At 36.3% G+C, this 18,140-nt stretch overlaps 5 protein-coding genes across 7 annotated transcripts; 3 read left to right on the forward strand and 2 right to left on the reverse strand.

The window, feature by feature from the left end:
• The first annotated feature begins 363 nt into the window (after window positions 1–363).
• Window positions 364–1,879, forward strand: LOC110745724 (FK506-binding nuclear-like protein). Its single transcript, XM_021945848.2, has 3 exons — window positions 364–568; window positions 667–761; window positions 844–1,879. The coding sequence occupies exons 1-3, from the start codon at window positions 482–484 to the stop codon at window positions 1,505–1,507; spliced, it is 846 nt and encodes a 281-aa protein (XP_021801540.1). The 5' UTR covers window positions 364–481; the 3' UTR covers window positions 1,508–1,879.
• Window positions 1,880–2,406: 527 nt separating this feature from the next.
• Window positions 2,407–5,639, reverse strand: LOC110745734 (uncharacterized). Of its 2 annotated transcripts, XR_002524865.2 has the most exons (3): window positions 4,929–5,639; window positions 3,578–3,719; window positions 2,407–2,892 (listed from the first exon to the last, which is right to left on the reverse strand). XR_002524865.2 is itself a non-coding variant. In XM_021945862.2 (2 exons), exons 1-2 carry the CDS (start codon window positions 5,159–5,161, stop codon window positions 2,835–2,837), a joined length of 291 nt encoding a protein of 96 aa, XP_021801554.1. In that variant the 5' UTR covers window positions 5,162–5,633; the 3' UTR covers window positions 2,407–2,834. The 2 variants fall into 2 exon arrangements, 1 of the variants encoding a protein (XP_021801554.1); XM_021945862.2 differs by lacking the exon at window positions 3,578–3,719 and having other exon boundaries at window positions 4,929–5,633.
• A 1,536-nt stretch (window positions 5,640–7,175) lies between these two features.
• On the forward strand, window positions 7,176–12,027 carry ARPC2B (actin-related protein C2B). 2 transcript variants are annotated; one of them, XM_088247464.1, is made up of 10 exons: window positions 7,176–7,347; window positions 8,612–8,678; window positions 9,033–9,240; window positions 9,858–10,024; window positions 10,155–10,232; window positions 10,379–10,511; window positions 10,831–10,922; window positions 11,043–11,099; window positions 11,238–11,307; window positions 11,689–12,027. In XM_088247464.1, exons 1-10 carry the CDS (start codon window positions 7,289–7,291, stop codon window positions 11,886–11,888), a joined length of 1,131 nt encoding a protein of 376 aa, XP_088103590.1. In that variant the 5' UTR covers window positions 7,176–7,288; the 3' UTR covers window positions 11,889–12,027. The 2 variants fall into 2 exon arrangements, with proteins under 2 accessions (XP_088103590.1, XP_021801534.1); XM_021945842.2 differs by having other exon boundaries at window positions 7,178–7,347; window positions 11,698–12,027.
• On the reverse strand, window positions 10,830–14,300 carry LOC110745728 (uncharacterized). Its single transcript, XM_021945853.2, has one exon. The coding sequence runs from the start codon at window positions 14,153–14,155 to the stop codon at window positions 13,289–13,291; it is 867 nt and encodes a 288-aa protein (XP_021801545.1). The 5' UTR covers window positions 14,156–14,300; the 3' UTR covers window positions 10,830–13,288.
• An 883-nt stretch (window positions 14,301–15,183) lies between these two features.
• Window positions 15,184–17,516, forward strand: LOC110745726 (Pentatricopeptide repeat (PPR) superfamily protein). The gene has a single exon (XM_021945851.2). The coding sequence runs from the start codon at window positions 15,373–15,375 to the stop codon at window positions 16,738–16,740; it is 1,368 nt and encodes a 455-aa protein (XP_021801543.1). The 5' UTR covers window positions 15,184–15,372; the 3' UTR covers window positions 16,741–17,516.
• Window positions 17,517–18,140: the final 624 nt, after the last annotated feature.

Genomic DNA, 18,140 nt, shown 5'->3' on the forward strand with positions numbered 1-18,140 from the left:
CGAGCTAAGGCATAATGTGTTCAAACAATGAGATTAGTAGATAGCCTACATTGATATTTTCTCTGTCTCCAACGAGGTGGCTTCGAATTTTGTTGCAGGCCAGCCGTTAACTTCTCTTTTTCCTTTCTTCCATATGCATAACTTGTCAAAAGTACCAAACAAACATGGGCTGTTCTTGACTCCCTTTCATAAATTCTCACGAAACAAAAAGGCAAACGAATAAATGAGGGCACAAGTAGGAGAGCCGCATTGTACAACGTAATCACAGACAAACAAACAAAGCTTTTTCTTGTCATTTCCTCCTTTATTAAACTCGTGCACCCACCACATCATTTAACTCCTCCAACGTTACTATTTTCAAAACCCTTTGGAGCCAAATGCATTTAAAATTCCCCTAACCCCTCCTTTCCCTTCTATCTGCCTATATGAACCACAATCCTCAGTGTTGGTCACACTAATGAGAAGCTAGGGGCTTTCTAATATGGGGTGCTTCCTTGCTTGCTTTGGTTTTTCTAAGAAAAAAAAGCGGCGAAAACCCGGTAACAAAGTTGCAGCTGCTGGAGACCATGTAAACTCTGGTTTTTGTTTCTGGATGTGTTTCATTGTGTTAATTAGTGTCAGAATATTAAACCCAATTTGGGATTTTTATGATTTTGTTTGCTGCAGGGACGTGGGAGCTATGTACCATTAGATTCATCTCTGACGATTATTGGTGTCGATGGTGCAAAAGAAAGTCTCCATAGTGCAGGTTCTGTACTCAGGTTAGTTCTTGCTTTTAGTCTCCTACTTTGTGATGATATGTGGAATATTAATTTCCCTTTCCTTGAGTGTTTGTTGTTTTAGAGACAAGCCTAAGGAGCAGACAAGGGTCAAAATCAGAAAGAAAGTTAGCTTCAATCTAAATGTCCAGACCTATGAGCCTATTTCGACTGGTTATCATTTCTTGGAGAGCGATGAGGAGGAGGAAGTGGAAAAGAATGGCCACGAAGTATCAAAAGGAAGCCTTTCCACTTCAGCATCTCAAAGGGATTCAACTACATTGCGGATGGGACTTTTTCCTTCAAATTACAGGTACCAAAATGTTCGAGACAGCTACGACGAAGACGACCATATAGCAGATGAGGAAAGTGATTTAGATGACGACGATAACGAAATTGATGATGATGATGACAGTGAAATTGATGATCAAAGAATAAGCCAAGAGGGGTTTTCAAGGCAATTCTGTTCTTCCTCTATAAAAAGAGAATTGGAATATCCAAATGCTAGAGGTAATATCCAGTATGTACACTCTGTACTGAGTCCAGTAGAGAATCTGACTCAGTGGAAAGCAGCCAAAGCAAAAGCAGCAGCACCAAAGCAGCAAAAGGAGAATATAGCAGCATTATCTCAAGAACCCCGGATGCCGCCTTCTAGCAGATCAAGTTATAACCAGTCCAAACCTCTATTGCAAGAAATCCCAGTTCATGCCAGTCTTTCAAGTTGGTTAAATTCACAGAGTACAAATTAGTCCGAGACCACATTGATCACCAATATTTGCACAGCTTCTGTAACTGGGACCATCTCATTCACGAAATTAACAGATTTGAAATTCAAGCTCAGTCAAATCTAAAGCGATATGAGAGAAAGAAGTAAACATAGCTAATTTGATACCAAAAAGTGAAGAGGGCAATAAACAGAAGTGTAGTTGAGGTGCTTTTTAGCTTTGTAGCACATTTTGGACAGAGTGATTTTTTGGGGGCATTGTTGTTTGTGTTGGTTTGTTTGTTTTTGGTTCTCTGGATTGTCTTGTAAATAAAGATGTTTGGTGGATTTGTACTTGTGTTGGGCAGTAACTATGTTAAAGGAAAATATGAAAGTCCAGAACAATGGTTTTGCAGAAAAGTACATGTTGGCTTTACATTATATTTCCTTATGTCAGATGTTGTGTGGGGCAAGTTGGTCGAATGAGTTTTAAAATTCCTTCTACCTAATAATGCAAGGATATAGTATCTGATATGACCAATAATGGGGCAAATGGAGGTACAGATTCCAAATAAAGATTCCATGTAGAAGCAGAATAATATCAAATTATACAAGGATTTTGAAAATTATATATAAAAAATTCCATCATTGCTTGTTTGCAAATAATTTTCAATATTTTATTGGGGTTTCCAGGAACAATGTATACAAACAAACAGCAAAAAATTGGTACCACCTGAGTTTGGCACATGCTATTTCTTGCAGGAACATTGCAAATCCACTAGGTTCAAATTATTGATTCCTTAGGCATTTAGTCTTACATAGAAGACATTGGCCAAAACAGTCAATGCAAATTAGACAGAAGTATGTCTGGAACACAGCCATATTCAAACTGCAAGATGAATAGACTTTCTTCTTTCTGTCAAGTGCTGAAGAGAAGAGAAGAAATAAACAGAATTGAAGTACCTTTTATTGAACGGGATGATTATCAAAGTATTCTGCCATTCTAAATACATACAACATACAAATATGCCTTGTAAAGCATACAAAATCTCAACTGCATTTAATATATTACATATGAAACCATATTGCTGTTATCCTTATCTGCTTTCACTCCTGGAAGATGATGGTCCACTCAGTTTGCATCTGGTTGTAAGAGAGCTCACAGCAAGTTAACCGAAAAAAAAATCGTACTAGACTTAGATGCAAGACATGGGAGACTGCCTTGCCTTGGTCTCAGGACCTTTGGTCCATCCTTGACATGGTAGGTTAAAACAGAGCCAGTTTGTATAAAAAGCATCAAAATCCGCTTGGAGAAATTGCCTAATTGATTTATCAAGCAAATGTACCCTGATAATTCGTGTACTGAATGATATCTACATAATAATACATATGCAAGAATCTGCATCTTCATCATCAGAATCACTAACATCACTGCAGATGAACAGGAGAAAGGGTGAGAGACTAGTAACTCCACAATAAATCTATAAACAATTATTCAATATTGATGTAGATAATATCAAAATAGTTGCTCTTTTGGTAATTCTGTTTTCCAATTTTAACTGGTATTACAAGTAGATAGGGAGATTGTTTATTTCAATCTACGGAAATGCAACCAAGCAGATTATCTTGAAAAGGATGTCTTGGTTTGAGCAATCAATAAAGATGTGGTAAACCAACAACTTTTGGAATAAATTGTATTTCCAATTCCTTGAGTGCGCCAAAAACGTGCAAACACAGTAACATGCTAAGGGACAACTGAGGAAGTTACTTCATATGTAAATCAAAGAGTGCCCTTATGTGTAAGCAGACACTTTTGTGCTAGATCAAGGGATATTTCAGGATAATGCTTCACCAGAATACAAGAGATATGAAGGTTCCAATGATCAAACAGACCAAAGACATGAAGGTTTAGTGTAAATCTGCATAACTTCGTTAAAGATAACTATTTTCTTTAACAAAAAGAAAAATTTGTTGGAAACTAAGTCTTGAAAACATGGAAATTAGACTGACCAAACCTAGATATTCAACTGACAAACCTAGACTAAACATATAATAAAAAAAAACAATCGTGCACTACATTAAAATGGAACCTGAATTGATTAACTCTCAGTCTTACCAACAATCCACTGCCTCAAAATCAAACAGTTTTTCTAGAGTAGGAACAGTAGATGCAACTCCCGTTTGTAACAAATAGCCAGTCAAGTAATTAGCTGAACTCCAATAAGCTAAAGGTCTCCCGTCAGATGCTAACATTACTTCTGTAAATGATGCAAAATATCTTTTTTTAGGAAATACGAAACCTATGATTGCAGGAAAATGCACTCAGAAAGACTACCACGGGATAAACAAAAAAGGTGGTTAAAGGCTTGCAAGTTGCAGCTATGTCAGAAGCCCATGGAAGTAAAAGGAAAGGCAAACCCAAAGAAGTAAAGTTGGCTGGTAATGGTCATTACAAGAGACTAAACAAGAAGAATGGCTTATGTAAAATGGATAATATTGGAGAGCAGAATTGAAAATTAAGTGTCACCACAGCTAAAAGGACAATTAAAAGATAAATGAAGATGGTGAATTCTGGAATTAAGCTCGGCTGAAATAACATCCCAAATCAAAGTAAAAAAAAAGAAAGAGAGCAGAACACCAACAAGAAATAGGAGACAAGGATTTGCCAAGAGTTTACAGGTGTCAGGTACCCTGTATCCACAATAAGGTAGAAATACATGAGGTAGGGGTTGCTCTTTATATTTTATCTTGCAGTGAATATGCTTTCACTTTTGCTTTATTGGGAGCCATGGTTATAAAGAGTTAACTGGTTAGCCCTTTGCTTTTCACTCTAACATTTCCCAAGAAGGCTTGATAAATTCCTTCAATCTCCTTAGACCAAACTTCTACCCTGATGAAAGGAAACACAACACTACTATTTAATGGGTACACTAAGTTACTAACCCCAAGCTGTCATCCTGATTCCTGACACTAGTCAGGTAATTCTGTTAATGGAGCAGGCAGAAGCAACAACACCTTCGTTGAAAAACTCAAATAGGTCAAGCTCAGCTCACAACAAAATCGCTGAATCCAATTCAAAAAAAATTCTCAATGCATAATGAAAAATGCAAACATAGTCATAAAGGCATTCAGGTCAAAAAGTGCCAATCAATTTGGATAAAATCTAAAACAGTTTGACATGACCAAAAAGGCAAGTGTTCTTCTTTATAGTCAGAAAACACATCAAAACATTTGCATAAGTTCACATATCGTACAAGCATCCATTATAAAGAAAACCACCACAGATAAACCACATCAAAGCACAAGCAAACATTCAAAGCAAAAAATCAAAGCTCAAACAAGTAAATTAAATCATAAAACTAACAACAACACAAACAACAAGCAAAACTAAACAAAGAAATCAAAATTCCTATAATTTGATCAAGACAATGCGCAAGTAAAGAAATAGAATTCAGCAAATACATTACCTTGGTTCGAATTCCAACACCTCAACAAGCTTATTCCCATTCTTATCATTCCACTGCACTTTCCGTCGGGTTTTATTCGTTTTCCTTGACATACCGCCTCTCCGAGGCGGCAACAAAGAATTAGACTCACTATCTTCATCTCCATTAACATTTTCCTCAACTCTTTGAGAGTCTGTGGTCTCCGACTTCTCAGTTTTACAGCCATTAGTAGCATCCTTAGCATCCGTATCCATTAACAAATTCGAAGCACGACCAAGAAAAACGCACACCCGATATCCAAATTCAACCAGAAACTATTTAAAAATCTGTAATTTATCAAAAACCCAATCGACCCAAATCCCTGATGTTGAAGAATTCGCAAACCCTAACCCTAAAGTTCAAATCTTGCGGGTTGTCACGGACGTGAATTGCCATTTTCCCCAAAGTCAACGCCCATTCTCGACACGAGCAGGGCTTGAATAGCAATGAGATAAACTAGAAAACACGATCCAATTTCGAAAGAGGGAAAAAGGAACCTGATAATTGCTAACTAGGGAGATAACTGGGAAAAGTTTCACATTTTCCCGAGAAAGTGACGGAAAATGTACAGTTTCTTAGATCCTATACGAAGTGAAAGGAACGGGACTACTATTCTGAACCCATTTTGGTGCAAAAAAAACAAATGAATACTAACAATGAGAGTTTCTGATTTTATTTTGTTGTATTTCTTTGAAATGAGAGGGACGGATCAGACCCATAATTTTATAGTAAAAGTAAACAACTCACAACAATATTCAGCGTTTACTTTTTATTTATTTTCTCGGTTTTTGTAAATCATTCCATAAGATATTGAATATTTAGAGGCTCACACGTGGCATAAAACGAGGCTATGTGTGTGTTAGTTAATATCGTTGTAACAGTGAGGAGTTGGCGGTATGTTCACTGTGAATATACACCAAAAAGTACAACTAACATATTTTATATTTTCCTTTTATTAAAGCACCTAGTACATTTTAGTAACAAAAAATAAATTATAATACATTTTTGTCAATTCTGATGCAACTTATAATGCTAGAGTCAGTCGCTTACTCGATAATCCAGCTATGTTTATACATGCATTGTTTTTTTTTTCCCTTCTTATGTTTAGAAGAAGAATTCAACAAAAGTCGAATTCTAATACAGTCGTCGTGTGAATATTAAATTTACAATTTGTGAATTGTCGTGTCATGTCATAAAATTGACGCTATGAGATTAATCCATTCGAAACTATATTTCTATTATCAACGGAAAATGAATAGTCGAAAACTCTTTCATCATTGAAAAGAGAAGTGATATCGTACTAACAGCTAAGCAGTTATTTTATTACATTTGAACTTAGTCAAAAACAAAAGTGGGGTAAAATTTTATAAGTGGTGACTCATGATTGCCATTAATATAACTATTTACATGTGGGTGGTCATTTTTAATTCCCATACATGTCATTTCAACACAAGTCATTTTTAAGTTGTAAGTCATATTAACGTAGCAATAATGATTTGTCCTACATGAGTTGCCACCATTTGCAGCTTTGACTTCTTTAGTTTTAGGGGAATTTTGATGGGGCCATCATCCCACATGTTCTTAGAAGAAGAGACATAATCCGGCATATATCATTCTCACAACAACACATCTCATGCAAAATATCTGAATTTTATTTGGCTATTAAAGTAATTATAATAAGAAAATAAAAGCAATTTTGTAATTTTGTAATTTGAAGCAATCTCTCTTCCAAAGAATGGTGGGGCCAAACACTCGACATCCCATCATATTGCAAACCTAACCAACCGATGGCATTGTTTGAAGTCTTCCTTACATGATTGTTGGATCTCCAATCAAGATAAATATACTCAATGCTCCGCTGTATCTAAATTTTTGTTTAATCCAACGACAATAAAACTGTCATTCATGATATTTGAACTCATAATCATCTCCGATGATGGGGATTAGATTGAGGATTTAACCAATTCAGATATATTAAAACGGAAGATATTACTTTAATGTCTTCTTTACTCTGTTTTTTTTTCTCAATAACTTGGATTGCATGCAAAGGCATAAAGAAAACAAAACCTACCAAGATGAGGATGCTGACAGAAAATCACTTTAGTATGTTTTTTTTTTTTTTTTTCTGACAAGTTAGCATTAGCAGCAGAGAAAGAGACAGTTTGCTTCCGAGGTTGCTAAACTTGAGTGCAAGGTTGAACTTAAATTTTACTCAATGTTCATAGCCTCCAAAAGTAGTTTGGGTGAGAAACTGTATATCACACTATACATCCCTCCACACACATAAGTTCCATTTGAGATGAGAACAAGAGATCAGAGGTAGATAACTTTCTGGAGGCGGGATGGCATGCTTAGAGAGGGCATCCCCGGCTTTGAAGAGAATCCTGCTCAAATTGTACCGGTAAGTATATTTTCAGTCTTCGTGCTTCGATTGCCTAATTCAAGTTATGCATCGTAACAAAACAATAATGTTAAGATCTTGCAGAGTTTATTAGCAGCTGTTTTGCTATGAGCATATTGCATTTTTGGTTGAAAATCTACATTACAACAATGTCTCATGTCTGCATGCATGAAAAGAGTTAAAACAGCCTAAGTCATTGATGAAACAGCTTATTTGCTGAACTAGCAGAAAACAGCAGCATCTCCATCCACTTCATAATTTAACAAGTTACAAGGTAGTGTTTTGCGAGCCATCGATAGTGAGGTATAGAAACAGCGACCTTCTATAAGTGTAGAAAGAGTGAAAATTAAATTGACATAAAAAAATATAGGAAGGAAAATTTCACATCATAAAATTTCTTTTGTAAAAAGTACAGCCGAAGTGACAGATTTAACGACACTTAACAATATACATAGTAGGAATTTGGTGACAGGAAGATGTGGTATCCAGGTAGATAAGCATTATGTGTCTAGCAATAAGTTGTGGGGAGGATAGACCTGTATGGTTCTACCACTAAAATCAGCAACTGCAAAAAACTTCACCACATGGAAAAGAAAAGTCATATTCAGCATCATTGTCCAAACTCAAAAACAGTCCTTGTGGGATGTTTTTGTGGTGTTTAACTAATAATGGAAGCAACATGATAAAGTACTAAAAACTTTTCCCAGCGGCTGGGAAAAAAACAATAACAGAATAGCATAGAGGAGATTACCATATCATCAAAACAAGGAAATAACAAGAACTAATATGGTCCCCATCACATAAACAGAACTGTTATAATGATACATGAGCAAATGAATGAAATTTGGATCTTGGATCTTGGATTCTTCCAAAGTTCAAAAACTTGTTAATGGATTGGAAGCAGACTATGGAAGGATAACTTTGCTAAAAAAATATACTAAATTTAAATCATAAATCATATACATCAGAACTTTTGGAATCAATGTCGTGCGTGTATGAGATGCTTCTGGTTTTCAGTGTGAATCACTTATCAAAAAATTCATTAGGCTTAGTATAATAATAAAAAATGTTGTACTCAGATACTAATGGTCAATATGGCAGGGCTTTTAGACACTGAAATTAGAGTAAATACAATTTCTAAAGCTTATACAATCTACTGTTTTCTTCAATATATTTAGTAACCAAATCTGTGAAACAATGAAGCTGTCAATGGTTTTCTAAGTAATACTCATTCTGACGATTACTATTGTTGCTTTCATAACAGTGAAAACAAGTCCATAGAGATTGATCATCACTTGTATGAATTTGGGTCTGTGGAATACCATATCCAGGTAAGCCTTGGTCTTCAGAAATCAAATTTGAAATATTCTAGTCAATCTGTTCAGAGTTCATTATCTGCCTTTTTACCTAAAATCAGTCAAAGCCTTCAGCGGAAAAGAATCAAGAAAATGGTTTTATCATGCATCCTCAAGATTCAAAATCAACTCACATAAAAGACTAAAATGGAAAAACATGATTAGCATTTTAGGATTTAGGAATTTCACTAGTTCTTTTAAAGAAATCAATTTTAGATGTTTGGATAAAATAATGTGTGAGAATTAGTGTGAGTGGTCAACACCTAATCATATGGGTTTTCCAGCAAGCATTCTGATAACTTTTATGATGATTTTCTTGTAATGAAACAGTCTTCAACATCAGATACACATTATACCTACTTGTCAGTATCCACCCCGCTCCTTTCCCAAGGAGTCATACTACCAAACGGGATTTCGCAATATACGAAACAGATGGTAAAGGGAATTTGTCCGGATGTTGTGGAGATCATGGAACCTGCAAAAGAAGGATACCAGATTACTTTGAGACTTGATTTGTCTAAAATTCCAAATGGAAAAGGTTTGACAATCTTTCACATTACCTCAATAACATATAGAAAAATTTAATCATATTATTTGTCTTAAACGTCGATATTTCTTAATGCATGACCATCTGCTTTGATAAGTCAGTACACATGGAGCTTCTTGCTGTTACATTGACCATCTCATTTTGAGTAAATCAATGGTCAGTTTGATAGCCAAAAGAATGAAACTTTGTAACTACTTACGCTAAGCAATGTTTTCTTGGATTCCAAGCTCCTTTTTCCTCCGCTCCCTCAACCAGAAATTATAAGAAGATGACATAAGTTGTCCATAGTGTTACACACCACTACATTGGTGAAAGTCCGAAAACAAGTCTGAATAGTAAATTTGGAGACAGCTGTGTCCTGTGCGCTAGTACTTAATTAGGTCCTGAAGTACTGAATAACCTAGTTTTCTGACTGTACTGTTGAGGCAGACTTCTTGTCCACAGCTTTGTAGTTTTTGTGTTGGTCACAAAATTATGCTTCTTTAGAAAAATTGACAGTATGAAAAATGCTTAAGCTAACATGGTAAAAATTTACAGCGAAATTCTGCTAAGATTTTCTTAAATCATATTCATAATTCTATTCATGAAATTCTTTTTTCTTTCTCCAGATTCTATAAAGGTAATTGCAGACATTTCTGCTGTGCAAGCAGTAATCTTAAGTTCTCAGCTGAAAGAAATGTTGATGAATGTCAGCTCCCAAGATACATTTCAAGGAATGTATAAGACAATCAAGCTTGTATATCACCCAAGAGAGCCTTTCTTTATTGTTAGACAGGTAAACTTCCTTCCTAAGGGGAACATCAGACTACCATATAATGCAGAACAATACTTGTCACTTTAGAGATAAACACATAAGACCACCATATAATGCATGGATTTTAATGAAGGTATTCATGTTTTAACAGCCACAGAAAATCTTAGCAGTATTCCCAATACGTTTTAAAGACAAAACAGACGTCATTATTGCAACAGCCTTCTTTCAGGTTTGTGGCTGATACAGTGAAGTAAATATTTTCTCATTAATACTAGCAATGAACTCACACTCTTCTTTCTATTCCTAACAAAAATTGGTTAAATTCTTCTTTTCCTCGATTTTCCATTTTGATCCCCTTCTGGGGAATGGAGACAGGAACTTATGGATGTTGGAAGTTCTGAAAAATGGGCCAAAGCACCTCCTTGTTGCTGGTCACCCATTCCACCTCCAGAGTTAAGAGGAGAACCTTTTGAAGATTTGAGTACCAACGGAGGATTTGTCTCTTTTGGTATCTTCTTAGACTACAGTCTTTAAGTGCAAAAGTCATGAATTGAGTGGTTACAAACCAAATTCTATTCACCATTAGTCCAAATAAATGGAACAAAAAGTACTCCAAATATAAACTTTCCTCTTAAGCGCCATGGATTATCTAACGATAAGTTAGAGAAAGATGGAACACTTTTTTATAAATCCTATAATAATGTTTCTTAGTTAAATAATAGCATCAGCTATTGTTTTATCTTTTTTAAAATACAGTTGGTTTTCCACATACCAGATAAAGATTTGGTATACTCAGTCTAATACAAGTGGTATTAACTTATATGCAGATATTTCTTCACGTCATGTCAAAGGTAAAAGACTAGACAAGACTGTATGGAGTTTGTTGAATTTCTATGCCTATGTTAAATACCATGTAAAGGTAATAAAAATTTTATTATAAAGTTTTTAGTTTTTCCTTGTGAAAATTCATCCTTGTTATTCTAGACATTTTTAAGCATTGCAATGGTTACACTTTTAGCTAACAAGTTTGTTCAATCAGAGCACCAGAAGTTTTATTCAGAGAAGGATGAGAAAGCGTTTGCAGAGATTAGTTGAGGTACTAAACTGAAACCCTTACATACCCAAGAAACTCAAGACCAACGTTTACCAATATACAATCTCTTTTCCTTCTCTCATATCAAAAGGAATTTTGGATTGAACACCCCAAAGACTGATATTCCTTACATGCTTGTAGGTCCTGCAAAAGAGAAGCATGCAAGAAGAAGAAAAAGAAGAAGAAGAGGAGGGAAACCATAAGGTTCAAGGTACGGTTTCAGTCTGTATACTTTCACAAACTCATAATAAGTGAATAAAAGGATAGCTGTAAAGTAAAGGAAACTTCCCTCAGAAGGAGGCAGCAGCTGGTGCCTTCAGTTTCTGATGGACACAAAGTTGGAAATGAGCTTAGCTAAACTCATTACCACTTAATTCTAATTAGACAAAGAAAAAAATTCTTACCACTGATTCCGTGCCATCTATGAAATAAAGTATTTAAGAAAATTATCAAAACAGAATCTTTGCAATGATATAATGACGGGTTATTCCATTATTATTCTTAGTAACTTCTTAAGAGAGATATGGTAGACCAACAACAATTCATATTTTCTTAAAATCTGGTTATAACTCTCTCATTGTTTGCTTTCAAGCAAATGCAGGATGCATGTTCATGAGAAAAATGATCAATGTATCAAAACCTAAAGTCCTAAAACGAAGATATAATGACTTGAGCGGGAAGATCAAGAGAATCCGTTCGCGAATTAAAATCCAGGGATTTGGGCGTTTTCGTCGACGATGGTTGAAAATGCCAAAGTTTTCTTCTTCATTGGGATATACCAAATTAGATTAAGTTCTTTCCATATCAGGACATAAGTTAGCATAAAGAAGCATTGTCCAATACTGCTTCTTATTCAGAAACATACCATGACATTGTTCCATCACATTTACGGAATTAGTAAATAGCAACTGAGTGCTGTTTTAAAGCTTTATATTTATCAAACTAGAGTGACGTAACTGCTTAATTTGTATGTCAAATGAAAATAACCTCGCAACCATTTGGTGCTTATAAAGTTGTGGCAACATCAATGAAAGAACAAAGTAAAGGGCACTAAGACAGCAGATATGTATAACCTCAAAACTTGAAAAATTAATATAGACATAGATTTGGAAATTAAATTTTAGCTAAATAGAGGATGGCAAGATAAGTTTGGGGGAGCTAGTTTAGTTGCTGACGATCCGAACATTCAAACACAAAGATCTGAACATAAATAGCATCAAATAGTATTTTACCTTTTTTTTTCCTGGATTATATTAAAAGGTCTAGGATTGACTTACCAGGAAAATTTTCAGCTGCCACAGTGAATCATAATCATAGGACACTTTAAAATTTTCAGTTGTTACTAGTATCTCCAACTTCTCAGGAACCCTTTCAAATTTCAACTCTCATTCTCCTTCCTTCAAATGGATGTGGTTCATCGTACGCTTGATTTTTGAAGAGTGACAACTTTGAATGCAGATGGTAAATTATTGATAAACATCTGAAAGTAAATGATTTCTGTACCAAAGTATGTATGTAACCACGAATTTGCATCAGATGCAATGGCCCAGATTGTAAAAGTTCACGTTAGGCTACCAGTGCACCGGATGCATTGCCATTACATATTTTGAACTCACAAAAGTCTTAATAACCTGCCTTATAAAGAGCACCAAAATTGAAGGTAGATATGCAGTATCGACAAAGACAGATTACAGGTGCTGAGGTTTTTATGTTCTTTATTTTTTGAAATGTAAGCACTGGTATTACTGAATCATATATATTGAAAAGTCTGCTCTTTTAGATCATAAACTCTTTATAAGGATCACAAACACATTGAAAGAAAAAGAAAAACAAGAGGCCAAAGAGTGTGAAAAAGGTCATGTATGTATTGACCAACAATTTGCAGCCATTCGCATTTAAGTCATGAATGTTGCAGTGATTTTATAAGCATGAACTCTAATACTTCCGCAACATTCAGAACACAACGAAAGTTATCCATTTACTACAACTATAATACAAAGTAAGCATCTAATACTTAATTTAAATTCATGATCTGAGACAATCCAATATCAAATAACTGCATGCCATTAAATAAAAAAAAATTTAAAAAAAGTAAACACTAGCGACCTGAAGAATGAACAAATGAGTAAAATCTCCATTATCTCTGAAAGTTTCTACCAAAATTGACAGTAAACAAAAACAGAACATACATTTCATTCCATATCGAGGTCGAGGCTAGAAGGCATCAACACATGCCCCGAATCAAGCTGCGCTAGCAACGGGCCACTGGCCTCACCACACCTCAAATTCCAGTTACTTGCCACCAAAGCAAACAACATCAAACTCAATAGCAAGACTGCAATTGCATGCCCAATGAACAGCAGCGTCATCAAAGAAACACCCCTCAAACCATCCTCCTCAAGATCACATTTCCACTCAGCATTCTCCTGGTTTGGCCAAACTGACATTTTCTTGCACCCTTTTAATCCAAATGCATCAGTGTACAAGGACAATCCAAGTTGCAAAATCCAAGTGCCCTTTAAGACCAATCCAGAGGACAAGAAAAACTCGGCGCAAAACGAACAGGGCCTAATTGATAAATACAAGGAACAAACAGCACAAACAAGGGTCAATGCACCTAATATATCATACATAGCTCCACCAAGACCCGAAATTCCCTTGCCGATCACCGAATACTCGACCAGGAACGAAATGGCTGCGATAACGAAGACGAACCCTTCATCGATATGCAAAGTGTCAATGTTTTCACGGCAGATGATCAAAATGACGAGTGCCCAGAACATGAAAATGGCTGCTGACTGCTGGAAAAACGCGAAACGATACGTGGGGTGGCCCGAAAAGGCTAAAAAGATAAAAATTTCGGAGAAGGAAGCAATGGGGAGGGCTATGGTGAGAGTGTACAAATCAAAGTTTTTCCATTTGGGTTCTGAGAAATACCAGATTTTAGATCGGTAGAGAGATGGGTTCTTGAGGTAGAGAGAGGAGGAGCAGAGTAGGCGACGTAGGCCTACGGGAAAGAGCAACACGAACGCTGAGAAATGGGTTGCTAGTGATGCCATTTGAATTGTGATGCAGCTGTGAAATTTGTTGCGTTTCTCTCTGCTTTCTATATGTGTTTCTGATTTTCCTGCGTTTTTTGGTTTTCGCTCCCTCGGTGACGTTGTTAGGAGAGCTGTGAAATTTTCAGAAACGGTTTTTTGTTTTTGTTTTTTTGGTTTTGGTTTTGGTTTTGGGCTCAAATTTTCAGAAAGAGAAGGTTAAAAGTTAAAACCATTGGCCAAATGACACTTTTCACCTTTTTTCATCTTTTCTATTAAGGTAGTTTTGTTGTTGTTACATTGAACGCGATCCTAACTTTAACTTATCTTAATTATTACATTTCAAAGATTTTTTTTGTTGAGAAGACATTTCAAAGACTTATGTTTTCCCCAACAACAAAAAAGACTTATGTTTTCACTTTTCTTCTACCATTTAGGCATCATGATGTATGTTGTTTACTCATATTATAATATATGAATTAATAATATCATGTAATAATGTGATATTCATATCTAAGTACTTAATACGTATTTTCCCTAACCTACTACCGTGAGCATGTTCATATCATCATCTTGCCAACATGAGCCTTCACATTTTTTATTCCCCTTTACTCAACCTAGGAATACCGGGGCACGTGCCTAATTTTAACGCTGCAAACACAAGATTTGATTATTTGGACGAATGTTGTAAACACTTAGTAACTACGAGGATAAAATCAAAAAAATTGAAACTACAAGAACGAAACTAGATAAACTATGTGGACCAAAAATGTATTGTTCACCTTTAAAAAAACATTGATACTCATTGGAGGTATCATTTTATAGTGACGGCCTTAAATTGGTTGGCCGTTGGATTATATTAGTTAACATAATCTAACGGTTAAGAGATAGAGCATCACTTGACGGTTAAGAGGTAGACACCTCTTAGTTGGGCTTTTGGGCTCAGATGAAGCCATGAGTAAGATAGAGCCCATGTGAGGCCCACTTACTCCTTTTTTCTTTTTCTTTTTTGTGTCAATACACGCGCTCATCTTCAAGCCGAACCGAAGCCAGTGTGCGGTTTCATTCCAGCTCACCCTCTTTCTTATGAAGAAGAAGCCACTTAAAATTTGCTTAAACCCTGAATTTTGTTGTCTTTCATTCAAATAATTGTAAAACCCCACCGGCCACCCTTTTCTTCTTTGTCACTCTGCAAAGTTCGGGGGTTGGAGCTGGGTCAATAGAAACTACAAATAACAATGCTTTCTTCAATTACCTCCCAACGGCTGAGACCCTTTCTTCTTCTTCATCTCCGTCACGCTCAAATCCTCCTATATTCCTCTTTTCCTCACTCTGTTTCCACCAAACCCATTTCGATTCACAACCCTACTAACCCAGAACCGCAATCAAGTTCAACAATTTATGACCACACCACGGTGCGTGAAACGCTTTCTTCTTACTGCAATGACTGGAAGAAAGCCTTGGACTTCTTTAACTGGCTGGAAACTGAATGTCACTTCCTACACACCACTGTAACCTACAATCGCATGCTTGACATTCTTGGTAAGTTCTTTGAGTTTGAGCTCTGTTGGAACTTAATTCAAAAAATGAAGCAGAACCCAGTTTCTGTTCCTGATCATACTACATTTCGTATACTGTTTAAGAGGTATGTATCTGCACACCTTGTAAAGGAAGCTATAGATACTTATAATAGATTGGAAGAATTTGGTTTGAAGGATGAGACCTCCTATTATAATCTTATTGATGCTCTTTGTGAGTATAAGCATGTGATTGAAGCCCAAGAATTGTGTTTTTGGAAGAACAAAGATTTGGGTTTTGATAAGAGTACTAAGCTCTATAATTTACTTTTTCGCGGGTGGTTGAAAATGGGGTGGTGGGGTAAGTGTAGGGACTTTTGGGAAGAGATGGATAGGAGAGGTGTTCGTAAAGATTTGCATTCGTATTCAATATATATGGATATATTATGCAAGAGTGGAAAGCCGTGGAAGGCTGTGAAGTTGTACAAGGAGATGAAGAACAAAGAGATCAAACTGGATGTGGTGGCATATAATACGGTTATTCGTGCCATTGGTCTTTCTGATGGTGTTGATTTTTCAATAAGGTTGCTAAGGGAGATGAAGGAATTGGGTTGTCAACCAAATGTCGGGACGTATAATACAATTATAAAGCTTTTGTGCGAGAATGGGAGATGTAAGGAGGCATTTTCGTTGCTTAATCAAATGCCTAGGATGGGATTACTACCAGATGTGATAACGTATCATTGCATTTTTAAGCATCTAGAGAAGCCAAATGAGATTCTTAGACTGTTTGATAGGATGACTGAAAGTGGGGTTCAACCAAAGATGGACACTTTTGTGATGCTTATGAGGAAGTTTGGAAGATGGGGATTCCTCAGACCAATGTTTCTTGTGTGGAATAGGATGGAAAAACTTGGGTGTAGTCCTGATGAGTCTGCTTACAATGCTTTAATCGATGCTCTGGTGGAAAAAGGTATGTTAGACATGGCTAGGCAGTATGATGAAGAGATGCTAGCAAAGGGGCTTTCAGCTAAGCCAAGGGAGGAGTTGGGGACGAAACTAGTGAGCAGTGAATCTGATGATGGGTAATTGCAATATGATTTTGATGCTTCGAAAGTACCTACACATGCATCTGGAATACACAGGCATTTCCACCTGAATTTTTCTGTTGAAAAGAAAATGGGAGCTAAGGAATACCATCTGAATAATGCAAACAGTGCTGAAGGATATGGTATTTATGGCTCCCAGATACATATTATTATGAAGGTGTGCAGCTGAGAACATTGGTTACACTGAGGAAAGAGTTTGGGGTGGTAACCGCAGATCATTCGACGACCTTTTGTGCTGAGCTTGTCATAGCACAGACACCTATTTCCTGCTCAAGATAAAACTAAACGTTAAAGACCTTTTTGATCTAGGACATGGATGTGTGGGTAAATTTGCCTGCAAAGCTGACATTTGGAGCCCAGAAGCATGGCTTCCATTGGTTCAGAAGTAGGCAAAATGTAGGGAGAGGATATTCTTGTCAGTCCCCTTGTTCTTGCCGATGCGTTGGAATTGTTTCCAAATTTGGATTCTAAGGACATAGTTGTTCATCCATTTTGTCTTCCACTCTAACAGTCATGGAAACCCTATGATGATATTAAGCAAGTTGCCAGTGGTGACAGTATGCAAGTTGCTGTATTGGTGTCTAGCTGCACACTGATATGGGTAACTTTATCGTCTCTTTTGGGACATCTTATAACAATTTTTCTTCTTGTTTCCTTTTTTAGTTGCTGGGGAGGGGTGTTCTCGGTTTGTAACAATTCCTTATTGGGCAAACTTCTCAATCGATTCCTAATGAGCAATTAAATTTAGAGTGAGAAGCATTTTTGCTTGTGTCAGGAAAATTGAATATGAAATTGGATGCACTGTATTGGGCACTTAAAATAGTTATCGGAGTCTCTGTAATGTTTTCTTAGAGCCTTTTCTCCCTTCCATAATTATTTTATGCAATTGCTAGCTTAAATATTACTCATTTTAATATATGTTAGTACAGTTGGTTTTGTACATTAACAGCCTGGGTGAGTAAGTCTTCTTTTATTTTCTCTCCTTTCATTGCATGTATCCAATGGACCTGCGACCACTGCTCTGGATTAAAACTGTTTATTATATTGGTTGTCCAGAGTCCAGACTATGCTTCTGTTGCCCAAAAAGTGTTATTTTACTTAGGATCATATAGAAAAGCCAGTACCCAAGTTAGAAGAAAGAGTTGGACTCCTGGAAGAAGGATCTTGCATGGATGCCACAATCCTTTCCTTCATGGTTCTTTGCAGCTTGAAGTGCAGGAAAGCAAAGACTTTTGTACTTGAGATGTAATTTTGGGGACTTGTGTGGTTGAAATGCTTCATCTTTGGCATACAGGTATGTGTAAGGAAACTTGTATACAAACTAATGCCTTGATGTTACGTGCATTCTTTCTTTTCCCCTTCATTGTTGGTTTATATTTC

Source organism: Prunus avium, chromosome 1, assembly GCF_965620075.1.
Source record: "Prunus avium chromosome 1, drPruAviu1.hap1.1, whole genome shotgun sequence".
In the NCBI taxonomy this organism is placed as follows: Eukaryota; Viridiplantae; Streptophyta; class Magnoliopsida; order Rosales; family Rosaceae; genus Prunus; species Prunus avium.